Source organism: Seriola aureovittata, chromosome 9, assembly GCF_021018895.1.
Source record: "Seriola aureovittata isolate HTS-2021-v1 ecotype China chromosome 9, ASM2101889v1, whole genome shotgun sequence".
In the NCBI taxonomy this organism is placed as follows: domain Eukaryota; kingdom Metazoa; phylum Chordata; class Actinopteri; order Carangiformes; family Carangidae; genus Seriola; species Seriola aureovittata.
In genome coordinates, this window is record NC_079372.1 from 14,191,023 (window position 1) to 14,209,547 (window position 18,525).

Here is an 18,525-nt window from a genome sequence, read left to right on the forward strand (position 1 = left end):
AATCAAAGTAGTTGCCGATTCATTTCGTAGTAACTGGATACAGTATCGTGTATTTTATATACAGTCCATGTGCACAACGCAACGCACCGATCTGCTGCTAGGTAGCGGGGGACGCGTCGTTTACGTCACTGACGTCACTTCCGCTCCCCAGACCCCGGATGAAGCTGCCATTGGGGCAAGTGAGCAGGGCCACCGAGGCTGGTCGGATTTTAATTTAACGGTGAGGGGGGGTCGGAGCGGATTGAAGCCCCGCTGGATTAATGTCGACAGGACAGCACGGAGTGCCAGCAGGGCTACGACAAGCAAACTGTCCGCTCCGAGCAGAGACACCGGCCAACGGCTGCTGCTAACTGTCTTTAACTGTTAGCAAAGTAACGCGGAGCAGCTTCTCCTGCTATTAGCCTTACACACGGCGGACACACTGAACGTCTTGTCAGGGCTTAACACAACACCTGGTGGATGAATGATGTCTGCCGCGAGTATCGACCCTCAGGTAAGCAGCGAGGGCACACGCTCAGCTTCAGGATTTTATTTTTCACAGGGAGCCTACATGTGCGGTGTGTGCACCCCACTCTGAGGACGATGCCTCCACTGCCAGCTAGTCAGCTAGTTAGCCAGCTGAAAGATGAGGTTAGCTGGAAAACTGGTAAATAACGAAGGCCTGGACCACAGCTTCCAGTGAGGTATCTGACTGCCAGACGTTGCCATAACATAGCACACCGCTCGACGCTGATGGCTTTTCTTGTGTCAGTCTGGCTTTCAGATGAATGGTCTGAATGCATCTCAAGATAATGTGTGTTGCTTTGTATAACATCCGTGACCCATGCAAGGCTTTTTTGTTTTTTTCCTCCTTTCGCATGCATTCCTCCTTTCAATATGACCACTAAGACATCGAAAGGACAAGATGCAAGCAAAGGTAAGACATACATGTTCAATGTACCTCCAGATATTCGTTTATCTAAAGATGTTTCACATAATCCAGTTTATATGTAGCATAGTATATATTTGTCAACAGATACCTCATACAGTTCTGTGCAGATGTTTTAGGCACTAACACCAAAGTGAAGATGCTTTATATAATAATGCCAGCAAGGTGCAGTAAGCAGAAGAAATCTAAATGTCCTTTGCACACTTGTGCACCGTTTTTCATCGTATTTAACAGGTAGGTTGTTCCAAGCGTCCTGGACAATTTGCCACAGTTCTTCTGTGGATTTAGTCTCAGTGTCTTCTGACTCTTCATGCAATCCCAGACTGACTTTCTGATGTTGAGATCAGGGCTCTGTGGGGGCCAGTTTACTTGCTACAGGACTTGTCCTTCTTGTCTCTGAAAATATGAATGTTTGGGGTCATTGTCATACTACAGAATGAATTTGGGACTGATCAGAAGCCTCCCTGTCTGATGGTATTGTGTGATTGATAGGAATCTAAAGAATCTAAACATCTACAAAATTTAGAGATACTCCAAAAATATTTACAAAGTGTTAAACAATGTTTTTGCATCATTATGTATTGTGATCCATGTTTGTTTTGTAGCTGTATGCAATTACCAAACAAACATCATTGTAAGGGACAGCAGCTTATCAATTGAAAACACCTTGCACATTTGAAAAGGTCAACCCTTCTAAAGGTTACATTAATCCAGCAGACCACCACTCAGCATTGGACAGGATAATCTATTTGAAATCTCTACATAACACTGTACATCATTCATGTTGACCGCCCATACATTTCTTGTTTTTTAATTCCCTGACTTGGTTTAGTCTGCTGTATAAGTGTTGGTGGTGTTGAAATGTCTGTAAATCCTGGTGCAGAAGACCTATTATTTGCATATTTCCAGGCAGCATATCCTGGTGTTCAGTTTGCATCACTGTTAACTGCGTTCTGAATCAGGTGATATCATGTGAAATCTCTACTGCTGTACTAACATTATGCACCGTAGATTGCAGTTATTCTAGCCTTCATAATACACTTTGCATCATTAGGTTGTTAAAACTATTTTTAAATTCTGATGAAAAGCTTTGACATGAATTTGATTTTATTGCAGCCTTTCCAGTTTCAGTGCAGAATGGCTCCCTCCACCAGAAGGATACAGTCCATGACAATGACTTTGAGCCCTATCTCACCGGCCAGTCCAATCAGGTGGGAAACACCCCTGAATTTGAATAATTTAATATCTATTTTACTGCATTCTCCTGCCCTAACAAATAATCTCTATCCTATTTCTTCTTGTAGAATAACAGCTATCAGTCCATGACAGATCCTTACTTGTCCAGCTACTATGCCCCCTCCATAGGATTTCCTTACCCTCTCAGTGAGGCTCCTTGGTCTACAGGAGGTGACCCACCAATTCCCTACCTGACACCCTATGCCCCCCTCAGCAATGGAGACCATCACTTCATGCACGACACAGTGTTTGGGCAGCCAGGTGGGCTCAGCAGCAGCATCTATCCTCACAGGTTTAACTTTTTCCCAGAGAACCCAGCCTTCTCTGCTTGGGGCACCAGTGGTTCTCAGGGCCAGCAGACTCAGAGTTCAGCCTATGGGGGGAGTTACAGCTACCCACCCAGCTCTCTAGGAGGCACCTTAGTCCCAGATGGCCAGACGGGGTTCCATAGTGACACCCTGAGCAAGGCTCCAGGTATCAACAGCCTAGAGCAGGGTATGCTGGGCTTAAAAATAGGTGGGGATGTGACAGGAAGTGGCTCGGGTGTGAAGAGTGCAGGCTCTGTGATCGGTGGAGGTGGCAGCGTAGCTGCAGCAGTTGCCACGGGCAACGGCGGCACACCAATTGGAATGCCACCTCCAAAACCTACATCGTGGGCTGCTATTGCAAGTAAACCTGCCAAGCTGCAGCAACAAAAGACCAAGAATAAGCCTGGTACACCCATAGCTGGAGGAGCCTTACCTCCACCCCCCATTAAACACAACATGGACATTGATACATGGGATAATAAAGGAACTGCTACCAAAATGGCCCCTCCTTTGCCCCCCCACCATCACCACCACCACCACCACCACCAACAACACCAGCCACAGCTTCACTCCCATGCTCCCAGTCTCTTACCTCCCCTTCAACAGTCCCTACAGTCTGCCCAGTCCCTTGTGCAGCAGATGACCATGCAGGGTCCTCCACCTCCCCCGCAGTCTTACCAGAACCACAACTCCGCTCCAACACCTCAGACCCGCTGGGTAGCCCCACGCAGCCGCAACTTGTGCTACGGTGGTGGAAGCTTGGACAGCAGTGGTTCTTCTAATGGTGGTTGTGTTGGTAACGGTGGTGGAGGGGGTGGGGGTTTGGCTCCAGAGCCAGGATCAGAGTCCCACCCTGTGCTGGAGAAGCTGCGAGCAGCCCATAGCTACAACCCCAAGGAGTTTGACTGGAACCTGAAGAACGGCCGCGTGTTCATCATCAAGAGCTACTCTGAGGATGACATCCACCGCTCCATCAAGTACTCCATCTGGTGCAGCACGGAGCATGGCAACAAACGCTTGGACTCAGCCTACAGAGCTATGAACTCTAAAGGTCCCGTCTACTTGTTGTTCAGTGTCAACGGCAGCGGCCATTTCTGCGGTGTGGCGGAGATGCGCTCACCTGTGGACTATGGCACCAGTGCTGGTGTTTGGGCACAGGACAAGTGGAAGGGCAAATTTGATGTGAACTGGTTGTTTGTTAAGGACGTGCCTAATAGCCAGCTGCGCCATATTCGCCTGGAAAACAATGACAACAAGCCAGTCACCAACTCACGTGACACTCAAGAGGTTCCTCTAGAGAAGGCGAAGCAGGTGCTTAAGATCATTGCCCAGTATAAACACACCACCTCTATCTTTGATGACTTTTCCCACTATGAGAAGAAGCAGGAGGAAGAGGAGGTGGTGAAAAAGGTAGTCATTTCTTTGAGACTTAACACATGTCACTTTTGAGTTACAAAAAAATAAGTTATTTAGGGACTGTAGGAAAATTATTAGGGTGTCTCACCTGTTTAAAAAATGCAATGCCCTCCCTCATTTTAAAATGAACCGGTAGTGAATTCCTTTTATAATTTAATATTACATAGCTCAATTTAAACGTGATATCTTAATAGAGTATTACTTTTCACACTATGCCCCACCAATTTGCTCATTAGAAATAAAACGAGCAATTTCCAAATTTATGACAAACATTTATGATAAATGAGACTGCTGATGGTCAATTGAGAAATATAATGTTTTCACATGACCCCAGATTTCAAATGAAAAAGATGAATCTGAATTACATTAAAATTGAACTGTCATAATTAAACCACATAATAACATAATTCTGAACCACCTAACATGGTGTGGTTCGAGTTGTTCTACCTGCTTGTTTGATTGTGAGCACACATGAAAGCCATTTGATCTTTTTTATGTAATCTCAGAAAAGGAAGTGGAATGAAACATTCTACTCTCCCATCAACAAAAACAGCCCCCCACCCACCTAATGATAATATTCATACAGTCCCTTATATATAAGCTGGTTTTCATTCTAATTCAAATTTTTGTATGTGTTGGTCATTTGAAATTATTTGAAATGAGTGGGGAATTTGCTGATGAAATATTTAAATTTAAAGTGATGAGATTTGTGTTCTTAATGTGACTTTTGAATAAGGCTTTTCATATTTTCTTTTAACAGGGCTATGAGCCCGCCTCAATACAGAGCCGATCCCGGATTGATCAGGTAATGACTCTGTAGGGTAGGGCTGGTTGTGACAGCTGAATTGAAATTATTAATATGAATATTTAATGATAGTGACATCAAGGTATGAAGTTTGGCACGGTTTGACAAATGTGAACAAACCCACACCTAAAATCATGAAATTGATGTTTAATGCAATTAACTGTTTTGCATTACACCAGACAAAATATTTAATGTGTGTCAAAGAACTTTAGAATCTCATTTAGTCCACAGTGGTTTTGTAAAACAATGTCAAAATATATTCAAATGAAAGTCAATGATAACATTGAATCATCCATCACTACTTAAGGTGTTAGAAAATGTGACTCTTGTAATTGACTCATATGATCACAGCGTTGCCCAGTAATATTACAGGTGTCTCATGTGATATTGATTGATTTTATCTGATAATTTCTTGTTTTTTCTTTCCTCTCCATATAGGATCGTCAGAAATAAACAGAAGAAGACGGCTTCTGAAAGCGGTTGTGCTCGGATGGACATACTGAAATTTAGATTTAAAAGGAAAACACGGACATAAAGAAATTGAAAACTAATATTTTTTTCTATTTAATTTTGTTGACTTTGGCCCATTTCAAACTTTTGAGCCACATCGCTCCTGGTTCCCAGTCTTTAAGATGAGTGCAGGGATGAAGCTAGTTCCATCAGTTGAATCGCTTCAATAATATATATTTTTCTTGTTTTTTCTGTATTTTTTAGCCTTATAAATCTCTATCGCTACCCCAGAACTTGCATTCTTAACTAAATATAAATATCTGCACGTCTGTTTTGAAAATCTCTTGACAACATGCTGCTGATATTCAGTGACTGTTCACTTTGTGGTTTGTGTGTTGGAGAAATGTTAAGTGCTTGTATTGGTTAATCTTAACGAGTGAACAACACTTTATTGACAAATGTCTGCTATCTGTGTGTGGCCAGTTGTATTTTATATTATCAGAAGAAAAAAAAGAACTTCTATGATTCCCCCTTTTTTCATGTGAGGGGTGTATTACTTTGGTGGAGGAATGTGTACACTGAAAGTTTCTGTATGCATAGACATAATCGTGCAAGGTTGTGACATTAGAAAGCATAAATGTTAGAAAAATATTTTGAATAATGTATCACCTGGCTTAAAACTGATTTAAATTGAACATTAAGATGGAGAAAATTTGGAATTTTCTTTCTCTCCAGAGTGGAGCCTTAACATTTATTTTCAGCAGTAGTGTAATGTATGACAATTGTTTTTATTTTTTTTATTTTTATTTTTTCCCAGTAATGTACCTCAAAATTTTTAGCCAGAGATTCAGGGAAAAGATGTCGAGAGAACAAACGCTCTTAAAGGTGGTCCCTCTCTTTCTTATTTAAAGGATGGAAATATAAATATACTGTATGAGTTCAGGTTTTTATCAACACAAAATTGTTGCTTTCTGTCTATTCCCTGTTACAGTGACTTTTATTTCCCTCTGTTCCCTGCTGTTCCAACAGCAGTATCTGTTTATGAAATTCTGAAGGAAATGTAGCATGTACTGCTTTTAAAACTCAAAGCCAGGCCTGTCACTTTGATTTTTTTTGTTTCTTGTTCTTTCCTAACATCATTATAATCTTGGCATTTTCATCATTTTCATTGCTATAACCTATTCACATCATCCTCAGAAAATGTAAGCTTTAATGTATCGGCATTTCTAACTGAGATCGCCTCAAAATGTTTAACTGTAGCATTATACTTAACTGATTTATTGTCAAGTGTATGAACACCCAGAGACTAGCCTATATGGTATATGTTTGTGACTTTTTTTAAATTGCTTGCTGTATTGTGTGTATGTGTGTGTATGCTGGAGTGAAAGAAAAGAGAGGGAGTATGACTGTGGAGCAATCAGAGTTATATAACGGTATTGGAATATAGAAAGTTTATGCAAAAAAAAAAAGAAAAAAAAAACTTTTAAGTCACCCCTGAATTAAATATCCATTGTATCGGAGGTCACTATCACATTCTTAGATTTGCTCATGTTCATTATTAAAGATATACTTATCTGTTGTTTGTGTTCATAATTATTGTTGTTATTATTAGTAGGATTTTTTGTTCACGATCAAGTCAAAATTGTAAATTTGCCACAAAGGCCTTGATATCCTGTACCTTAGAACTTTAATTCTGGAAAAGAAAATAACCTGTGGCTTGCATTTTTCAAAATTTCATGGCACCTCTTACACAGAAACTCAGATTTTTTTGTGAAAAAGGGTCAATGAGGATGTTTTGGTCCCAGTGTAACACTTAAAATAGCATTTTCTTGAAAGGTCTAAATTATGGTTCCCAGTTTGCTCAATTAAATAGTCATTTAGAACATTAATTATAAAATAATCATATTTAGAGGTAAAGAATAAGTCTGGTGTTGATCTATAGTTCTTCTTACCATTGTCAAACCCCTTGAAGACTCCAAAACCAACAATGTGCTACTCAATCTCTTAGAGTCTCCCTACCCAGTCATACGTATATAGTTTAATTTTCTTTAACAGTAGTTTAAAGACATTCTAAACAAACATTACTCAGACAACTGTAATAATGCATTTGTGCAGGACTATTCTCAGTGGCAGAATAACACTTTTGATGCTCTTGTGTGTATTGTTGTTTTACCCCTCAGGTATGCAAATATTTGCAGACTAATTCAAGCATACATCTCCAGTTGTCTCCGGCCAATTCACAACTCAGATTTCACCTGTGTTCAACATTGACCAAGTGGAAGTGCTCAGTAGAAACACTAATGCACTGTGTTTGGAAGTGAATAAGATGTTTTTTCTAGTGTGTTCCATCCATATTTTTTGTACATTACCACAATACTAAACTGCATTCATACACAGTTGATATTACTCTGATCCAAAGGCGTAGGCTTGGTCTCAACATTGGTAGGGATGCAACAACACCGCCACCCCTACAAAACAGAGATTGACTATTTAAAACAGTCAAACAGTTCTTTTTAAACATATATCTGAATTCACATTTAGAAATGTCCAAATGCAAATGTAATGTAAATATGTATATCAATCCCAAAGCCTGTCAGTATATGTTTTATTATATATGTAAATATAAAAGATAGATGTATGTTTAATTATATGTTGTTTTAATAAAGTTGCATTTTACAATGAATAATATATGTGGCAGCAAAAGTCATAGTATAGGAAGGCATAAAAACGTCATACTAAAGTAAGGCATAAAAACATGATGGTATAAGGCATAAAAATATCAAAAAAAGGTCATAGTATAATAAGGCATAAAATGTCAAAAAACATCATAGTACAGTATGGCGTAGAAATGTGAAAAAATGTCATCAAGAACAGGCAGGAAGAGGAGAGAGATCTGATGATGGCCTTCAGTGAATGGAGCGACAAGAACTGCATCCTGAACACCTCCAATACCAGGGAGATGGTCAACGACTTTCTGAGATCTAGGCCCACCCTTCAGCCAGGCAACTTTCGAGGGAAGGACATTTGAGGTGATGCAAACTAATATATACCTAGGTGTTCACCTGGACAGTAAACTGAACTGGTCCTTGAACATGGATGCCATCTACCAGGAGAGGCAGAACCGGCTCTTTTTCCTCAGGAGGCTGAGGTCCATTGACATCTACAATGAAAAGATACACGTTTTATCAGTCAGTGTTGGTCCAGTGTACTTTTTTATGCTGCAGTCTGCTGGGGCAGCAGCATGTCCGACATAAACACAAGGAGACTGCACAAGCTTGTCAAAAAAGCTGGGTCTGTGCTTGGCAGGAGTCTGGACTCACTCAGGACTGTTATGGAGAGATGCATGCAATGTAAGATGGAGGCCATCTTGGACAATACCAACCATCCTCTCCAGAACATTCTGGCAGGACCGAGAAGTAGCTAAAGCAGCAAACGTCTCATCTCACTGCTCTGCTGAACGGAAAGGCTCTATCTGCTATCAGACTACACAAAAACTCAGCCATAGGAAGTGGACTAATTTAAATACTATTGCTTATTTATAATTATTAACTATACATGCCTTATTATACTATGACGTTTTTTGACGTTTTTATGCCCTACTATACTATGACATTTTTATAGCTTACAATAGTACGATGTACAAAAACTCAGCCATAGGAAGTGGACCAATTTAAATACTATTGCTTATTTATTATTATTAACTATACATGCCTTACTATATTATGACCTTTTTAAACATTTTTATGCCTTACCATACTATGATGTTTTTTTTTACATTTTAATGCTTTACCATCATAAATGTAGATAGATAGATAGATAGATAGATAGATAGATAGATAGATAGATAGATATTTAATTTATCCCCTTGGGGAAATAAATGTGTCCATTAGCTCATTGTTAATAATAAAAATTATAATAGTCGTAATATAGTAAGGCATAAAAATGTTGAAAAATGTCATAGTATACTATTGCATAAAAATGTGATGGTATAGTAAGGCATAAAATGTCAAAGTATCATAAGGCATGAAAACGTAGAAGTGTAGTGAGGCATAACAATGTGAAAAAAACGTTATAGTATAGTGAGGCATATATATGTCATGATATAATAAGGCTTAAAATGTCAAAAAACATCATATTATTAAAGCATAAAATGTCAAAAAACATCATAGTATACCAAAGCATAAAAATGTGAAAAACATCATAGCATATTAAGGCATAAAAAAGTGAAGAAACATCATAATATGTTGAGGTGTAAAATTGTCATAGTAGGCATAAAAATGTAAAAAAACAAGTCATGGTATAAGAGGGCATTAAGATATCAAAAAATAACATACTATACTATGACATACAAATGTAATTTATAGTATGGCATAAAAATATTATAGTATAGTGAGGCATAAAATGTGAAAAAGCATCATAGTATAGTATGATATAAATATGTCATAATATGGTAGGATAGTAAGGCATAAAATTATGAAAAAACGTAATAGTGTAGTAAGGCATAAAAATGTAAAAAAAATCCTACACAATATATTATGACATACAAATGTAATTTATGGAATAGAATAAAAATGTTGTAGTATAGTGAGGCATAAAAAAGTGAAAGAGCGTAATAGCATAGTAAAAGTGACATAATGCATAAAAATGTCACACTATAGTAAGACTTAAATATATCAAAAAACTCATAGTATATTAAAACTTAAAGATATCAAAAAATGCCATATTATAGTGAGGCAAATTTTTTTTTTTTTAAAAGTCAGTGAAATAAGACTTAAAAATGTGAAAGAACATCTTAGTATAGTAAGGCATCAAAATGTCATAGTAAAGTGAGGGATAAATATTTGAAAAAATATCATAGTATAATAAGGTGTAAATTCATCAAAGTATAGTAAGGTAAAAAAATGTCAAAAAATGTCATAGTGGTATAGGGCATGAAACTGTAATGAAACGTCTCAGTATAGTTCGGCATGAAAATGTCATGGTATAATGAGGCATAAAAATATGAAAAAAAGTTACATTATGGTAAGGTGTAAAAATTTGAAAAAAAAAATCACATCATAATAGGGCATAAAGTTCATAGTATAGTAAGGCATTAAAAGTCATAAAATTGTCATAGTAAGGCATTAAAACATCATAGTATATTAAGGTATAAAAATATAAAAAGAAAACATGTCATAGTTAAGTATGGCATAAAAATGTAATTGTTTAATGAGACTTAAAAATTTTCAAAATAATGTCATAATATAGAAAACTTCATAGTATAGTAAGGCATAAAAACGCATAAAAACAGCATAGTATAGCAAGGCATAAAAACGCATCAATACGGCATAGTAAAGGAAGACAGAAAGAGCCATGAAAACGTCATATTATAGTAAGGCATAAAAAGTCGTAAATACGACATAGAATAGTAAGACATAAAAAGTCATAAAAAATGACATAGTATACTGAGGCATAAAAAGCCATAAAAACGTCATGGTATAGTAAGGCTTAAAAAAGTCATAGTATAGCAAGGCATAAAAAGTCATAAAATGGCATGGTATAGTAAATAAATTAAAATGGCATGGTATAGTAGGGCATGAAAAGTCATAAATTCTTTATATTATAGTAAGGCATAAAAAGCGATAAAAGCATCATATTATAGTAAGGCATAAAAGCGACACAGTATAGTAAGGCAGAAAAAGTCATAAAAACGTCATGTTATAGTAAGGCATAAAAATGACACAGTATAGTAAGGCATGAAAAGTCATAAAAACAACGTAGTATAGTAAAGCATTAAAAGTAATAAAAAAGACATACTATAGTAACGCATAAAAAGTCATAAATACGACATAGTATAGTTAGACATAAAAAGTCAGAAAAAATGACATAGTATACTGAGGCATAAAAAGCAATAAAAACATCATGTTATAGTAAGGCTTAAAAACGTCATAAAAACATCATAATATAGTAAGGCATAAAAAGTCATAAATATGTCATATTATAGTAAGGCATAAAAACGCCATAGTATAGTAAGTCAGAAAAAGCCATAAAAACGACAAAGTATAGTAAGGCTTAAAAGGCAATGAAAGCATCATATTGTAGTAAGGCATAAATGTGACATAATATAGTAAGGCTTAAAAAGTCATAAAAAAGTCATATTATAGTGAGGCATAAAAAGTCATAAAAACGTCATAGAATAGTAAAGTATAAAAACGCCATAGTATAGTGAGGCATAAAAAGTCATAAAAACGACATAGTATAGTAAGGCATAATAACAGCATTGTATAGTGAGGCATAAAAAGTCATGAAAACATCATAGTATAGTAAGACAGAAAAAACCATTAAAATGTCATATTTTAGAAAGGCATAAAAAGTCATGAAAACAACACAGTATAGTAAGGCATAAAAAGGCATAAAAGTGCCATAATATAATAAGGCAAAAAAGTCATAAAAACGCCATAGTATAGTAAGGCATAAAAAGTCATAAAAACGCCATAGTATAGTAAGGCATAAAAAGTCATAAATGTGTCATATTATAGTGAGGCATAAAAACTCCATAGTATAGTAAATCAGAAAAAGCCATAAAAGTGACATAGTATAGTAAGGCATAAAACGCGATAAAAATATCATAGTATAGTAAGGCATAAAAAGTCATAAAAACGTCATAGTATAGCAAGGCGTAAAAAGTCATAAAAACGACATAGTATTGTAAAGCATAAAAAAGTCATAGTATAGTGAGGCATAAAAAGTCATAAATACGACATATTATTGTAAGAAATAAAATCAGCATTGTATATAGTAAGGCATAAAAAGTCATAAAAACGTCATAATATAGTAAGGCATAAAAAGTCATAAAAACGCCATAGTATATTAAGAAAGAAAAAAACATAAAAATATCATATTATAGTAAGGCATAAAAAGTCATAAAAACATCATAGTATAGTAAGGCATAAAAATGGCATAGTATAATAGGGATTAAAAAGTCATAAAAACGTCATGGTATAGCAAGGCATAAAAAGTGATAAAAACGAAATCAGTAGTATAGTAAGGAATAAAAACAGCATTGTATAGTAAGGCATAAAAAGTCATAAAAACTACATAGTATAGTAAGGCATAAAAAGTCATAAAAACATCATAGTATAGCAAGGCATAAAAATGGCATAGTATAGTAAGGCATAAAAAGTCATAAAAACGTCACAGTATAGTAAGACAGGAAAAGCCATAAAAATGTCATATTATAGTAAGGAATAAAAAGTCATAAAAACGTCATAGTATATAAAGGCATAAAAAGTCATAAAAACGTCATAGAATAGTAAACTATAAAAATGAAATAGTATAGTGAGGCATAAAAAGTCATAAAAACGTCATATTATAGCAAGGCATAAAAAGTCATAAATATGTCCTATTATAGTAAGGAATAAAAACGCCATTGTATAGTAAGTCGGAAAAGAAATAAAAACGACATATTATATTAGGGCATAAAAAGCCATGAAAGCGTCATATTATAGAAAGGCATAAGGTGAAATAGTATAGTAAGGCATCAAAAGTCATAAAAACGCCATAGTATTGCAAGGTTAAAAAAGTCATAAAAACGACATAGTATTGTAAGACATAAAAAAGTCATAGTATAGTGAGGCATAAAAGGTCATAAAAACGTCATGGTATAGTAAGGTATAAAAAGTCATAAAAACATCATAGTATAGCAAGGCATAAAAAGTCATCAAAGCAACATACTATATTAAGGCATAAAAACATCATAGTATAGTAAGGCATAAAAAGTCATAAATATTTCATATTATAGTAAGGTATAAAAAGTCATAAAAAAGTCATATTATAGTAAAGTATAAAAAGTCATAAAAACGACATAGCGTAGTAAGGCATGAAAATGGCATAATATAGTAAGGCATAAAAAGTCATGAAAACGGCATAGTATAGTAAGGCATAAAAAGTCATAAATATGTCATAGTATACTAAGGTATAAAAAGTCATAAAAATTTCATATTATAGTAAAGTATAAAAAGCCATGAAAACGTCAAATTATAGTAAGGCATAAAAACATCATGGTATAGTAAGGCATAAAAAGTCATAAAAACGTCATGGAACAACAAGACATAAAAAGTCATAAAAACAACATAGTATAGCAAGGCATAAAAATGGCATAGTATATTCAGGCATAAAAGGTCATGAAAACGTCATAGAATAGTAAAGTATAAAAATGACATAGTATAGTAAGGCATAAAAAGTCATAAAAACGTCATAGTATAGCAAGTCATAAAAAGTCATAAAAACGACATAGTATAGTAAGGAATAAAAACAGCATTGTATAGTAAGGCATAAAAAGTCATAAAAACGTCATTGTATGTAAGGTATAAAAAGTCATGAATATGTCATATTATAGTAAGGTATAAAAAGTCATAAAAATGCCATAGTATAGTAAGGCATAAAAATGCCATAGTATAGTAAGGCATAAAAAGTCATAAAAACGACATAGTATAGTAAGGCATAAAAAGTCATAAAAATGTCATTGAATAGTAAAGTATGAAGACGCCATAGTATAGTAAGGCATAAAAACGTCATAAAAACGTCATAGTATAGCAAGGCATAAAAAGTCATAAAAACGACATAGTATAGTAAGGAATAAAAACAGCATTGTATAGTAAGTCATAAAAAGTCATAAAAATGTAATAGTATAGTAAGGCAGAAAAAGTCATAAATATGTGATATTATAGTAAGGCATAAAAAGTCATAAAAACGACATAATATAGTAAGGCAGAAAAAGTAAAAAAAAAACATAGCATAGTAAGGCATAAAAAGTCATAAAAACGTCATAAAATAACAAGACGTAAAAAGTCATAAAAATAACATAGTATAACAAGGCATAAAAGTGACATAGTATAGTAAGCCATAAAAAGTCATAAAAACGACATAGTATAGTAAAGCATAAAAACAGCATTGTGTAGTAAGGAATAAAATGTCATAAAAACGTCATAGTATAGCAAAGCATAAAAATAAATAAAAATGCCATAGTATAGTAAGGCATAAAATGTCATTAAAACATCATAGTATAGTAAGGCATAAAAAGCCATAAAAATGTCATAGTATAGTAAGGCATGAAAACGACATAGTTTAGTAAGGCATGAAAAGTCATAAAAACGTTATAGTATAAAAAGGCATAAAAATTCAGAAAAACTTCAAAGTATTGTAAGGCATAAAAAGTCATAAAAACTACATAGTATAGTAAGGCAAAAAAGCCATAAAAACGACATAGTATAATAAGGCGTAAAAAGCCATGAAAGCGTCATATTATAGTAAGGCATAAAAACAACATAGTATAGTAAGGCATAAAAAGTCAAAAAACGTCATAGTAATAGTAAGGCATAAAAACAGCATTGTATAGTAAGGCATAAAAAGTCATAAAAAGTCATAAAAACGACATAGTATAGTAAAGCATAAAAAGTCATAAAAACGTCATAGTAAAGTAAGGCATAAAAAGTAATTAAAACGTCATAGTAAAGTAAGGCATAAAAACAACATAGTATAGTAAGGCAATAAAAAGTCATAAAAACGTCATAGTATAGTAAGGCATAAAAACAGCATGGTATAGTAAGGCATAAAAAGTCATAAAAACGACATAGTATAGTAAAGCATAAAAAGTCATAAAAACGTCATAGTATAGTAGGCATAAAAACGTCATAGTATAGTAAGGCATAAAGAGTCAATAAAACGTCATAGTATAGTAAGGCATAAAAAGTAATTAAAACGTCATAGTATAGTAAGGCATAAAAAGTCATGAATATGTCATATCATAGCAAGGCATAAAAACGTCATAGTATAGTAAGGCATAAAAAGTCATTAAAACGTCATAGTATAGTAAGGCATAAAAAGTCAAAAAAACGACATAGTATAGTAAAGCATAAAAAGTCATTAAAACGTCATAGTATAGTAAGGCATAAAAACGTCATAGTAATAGTAAGGCATAAAGAGTCAATAAAACGTCATAGTATAGTAAGGCATAAAAAGTCATAAAAACACATAGTATAATAAGGCATAAAAAGTCATAAAAACGTCATAGTATAGTAAGGCGTAAAAATGGCAAAGTATAGTAAAGCATAAAAAGTCATAAAAACGTCCATAGTATAGTAAGGCATAAAAAGTCATAAAAACGACATAGTATAGTAAGGCATAAAAAGTCTTAAAAACGTCATAGTATAGTAAGGCATAAAAATTGCATAGTATAGTTATGCATAAAAAGTCATGAATATGTCATAGTATAGTAAGGCATAAAAAGTCATAAAAATGCCATTGTATGTAAGGTATAAAAAGTCATGAATATGTCATATCATAGTAAGGCATAAAGAGTCAATAAAACGTCATAGTAATAGTAAGGCATAAAAAGTCATAAAAACTCATAGTATAGTAAGCATAAAAAGTCATAAAAACGTCATAGTATAGTAAGGCGTAAAAATGGCAAAGTATAGTAAAGCATAAAAAGTCATAAAAACGTCATAGTATAGTAAGGCAATAAAAAGTCATAAAAACTACATAGTATAGTAAGGCATAAAAAGTCATAAAAACGACATAGTATAGTAAGGCGTAAAAATGGCAAAGTATAGTAAAGCATAAAAAGTCATAAAAACGTCATAGTATAGTAAGGCATAAAAAGTCATAAAAACGTCATAGTATAAGTAAGGCATAAAAAGTCATAAAAACGTCCATAGTATAGTAAGGCATAAAAAGTCATAAAAACGACATAGTATAGCAAGGCATAAAAACGTCATAGTATAGTTATGCATAAAAAGTCATTAAAACGTCATAGTATAGTAAGGCATAAAAAGTCATAAAAACAACATAGTATAGTAAGGCATAAAAACGTCATAGTATAGTAAGCATAAAAAGTCATTAAAACGTCATAGTATAGTAAGGCATAAAAAGTCATAAAAACGTCATAGTATAGTAAGGCATAAAAAGTCATAAAAACGACATAGTATAATAAGCATAAAAAGTCATAAAAACATCATAGTATAGTAAGGCATAAAAAGTCATAGTATAGTAGGGCATAAAAAGTCATAAAAATGCCATAGTATAGTAAGGCATAAAAATGGCATAGTATAGTAAGGCATAAAAAGTCATAAAAATGCCATAGTATAGTAAGGCATAAAAAGTCATAAAAATGCCATTGTATGTAAGGTATAAAAAGTCATGAATATGTCATATCATAGTAAGGCATAAAGAGTCAATAAAACGTCATAGTATAGTAAGGCATAAAAAGTAATTAAAACGTCATAGTATAGTAAGGCATAAAAAGTCATAAAAACGTCATAGTATAGTAAGGCGTAAAAATGGCAAAGTATAGTAAAGCATAAAAAGTCATAAAAACGTCATAGTATAGTAAGGCATAAAAAGTCATAAAAACGACATAGTATAGTAAGGCATAAAAAGTCATAAAAACGTCATAGTATAGTAAGGCGTAAAAATGGCAAAGTATAGTAAAGCATAAAAAGTCATAAAAACGTCATAGTATAGTAAGGCATAAAAAGTCATAAAAACGTCATATTATAGTAAGGCATAAAAAGTCATAAAAACGTCATAGTATAGTAAGGCATAAAAAGTCATAAAAACGACATAGTATAGCAAGGCATAAAAACGTCATAGTATAGTTAGGCATAAAAAGTCATTAAAACGTCATAGTATAGTAATGCATAAAAAGTCATAAAAACAACATAGTATAGTAAGGCATAAAAACGTCATAGTATAGTTAGGCATAAAAAGTCATTAAAACGTCATAGTAATAGTAAAGCATAAAAAGTCATAAAAACGTCATAGTATAGTAAGGCAATAAAAAGTCATAAAAACGACATAGTATAGTAAAGCATAAAAAGTCATAAAAACATCATAGTATAGTAAGGCATAAAAACGTCAAAGTATAGTAAGGTATAAAAAGTCATAAAAATGCCATAGTATAGTAAGGCATAAAAATGGCATAGTATAGTAAGGCATAAAAAAGTCATAAAAATGCCATAGTATAGTAAGGCATAAAAAGTCATAAAAACGACATAGTATAGTAAGGCATAAAAAGTCATTAAAACGTCATAGTATAGTAGGCATAAAAAGTCATAAAAACAACATAGTATAGTAAGGCATAAAAAGTCATAAAAAAGTCATAGTATAGTTAGGCATAAAAAGTCATTAAAACGTCATAGTATAGTAAAGCATAAAAAGTCATAAAAACGTCATAGTATAGTAAGGCATAAAAAGTCATAAAAACGACATAGTATAATAAGGCATAAAAAGTCAGAAAAACTTCAAAGTATTGTAAGGCATAAAAAGTCATAAAAACTACATAGTATAGTAAGGCAAAAAAGCCATAAAAACGACATAGTATAATAAGGCGTAAAAAGCCATGAAAGCGTCATATTATAGTAAGGCATAAAAACAACATAGTATAGTAAGGCATAAAAAGTCATAAAAACGTCATAGTATAGTAAGGCATAAAAACAGCATGGTATAGTAAGGCATAAAAAGTCATAAAAACGACATAGTATAGTAAAGCATAAAAAGTCATAAAAACGTCATAGTATAGTAAGGCGTAAAAAGCCATGAAAGCGTCATATTATAGTAAGGCATAAAAACAACATAGTATAGTAATGCATAAAAAGTCATAAAAACGTCATAGTATAAGTAAGGCATAAAAACAGCATGGTATAGTAAGGCATAAAAAAGTCATAAAAACGACATAGTATAGTAAAGCATAAAAAGTCATAAAAACGTCATAGTATAGTAAAGCATAAAAAGTCATAAAAACGTCATAGTAATAGTAAGGCATAAAGAGTCAATAAAACGTCATAGTATAGTAAGGCATAAAAAGTCAATAAAACGTCATAGTAATAGTAAGGCATAAAAAGTCATGAATATGTCATATCATAGCAAGGCATAAAAACGTCATAGTATAGTAAGGCATAAAAAGTCATTAAAACGTCATAGTATATAAGGCATAAAAAGTCATAAAAACACATAGTATAGTAAAGCATAAAAAGTCATTAAAACGTCATAGTATAGTAAGGCATAAAAACGTCATAGTATAGTAAGGCATAAAGAGTCAATAAAACGTCATAGTATAGTAAGGCAAAAAAAGTCATAAAAACGTTATAGTATAAAAAGGCATAAAAAGTCATAAAAACGTCATAGTATAGTAAGGCGTAAAAATGGCAAAGTATAGTAAAGCATAAAAAGTCATAAAAACGTCATAGTATAGTAAGGCATAAAAAGTCATAAAAACGACATAGTATAGTAAGGCATAAAAAGTCTTAAAAACGTCATAGTATAGTAAGGCATAAAAATTGCATAGTATAGTTATGCATAAAAAGTCATGAATATGTCATAGTATAGTAAGGCATAAAAAGTCA

General features: G+C 33.5%; 1 protein-coding gene across 1 annotated transcript; it reads left to right on the forward strand.

Annotated features, from left to right (window-relative positions):
- Positions 1–158: 158 nt before the first annotated feature.
- ythdf1 (YTH N6-methyladenosine RNA binding protein F1) lies at positions 159–6,722 on the forward strand. Its single transcript, XM_056385432.1, has 6 exons — positions 159–493; positions 889–916; positions 2,045–2,139; positions 2,233–3,882; positions 4,649–4,693; positions 5,132–6,722. The coding sequence occupies exons 1-6, from the start codon at positions 464–466 to the stop codon at positions 5,144–5,146; spliced, it is 1,863 nt and encodes a 620-aa protein (XP_056241407.1). The 5' UTR covers positions 159–463; the 3' UTR covers positions 5,147–6,722.
- Positions 6,723–18,525: the final 11,803 nt, after the last annotated feature.

Coding starts and splice junctions, on each gene's coding strand:
- ythdf1 (XM_056385432.1), top strand. CDS start 464: ATGATGTCTGCCGCGAGTATCGACCCTCAG. Junction 917..2,044: donor AGGACAAGATGCAAGCAAAG/GTAAGACATACA, acceptor ATTTTATTGCAG/CCTTTCCAGTTTCAGTGCAG. Junction 2,140..2,232: donor TCACCGGCCAGTCCAATCAG/GTGGGAAACACC, acceptor TTCTTCTTGTAG/AATAACAGCTATCAGTCCAT.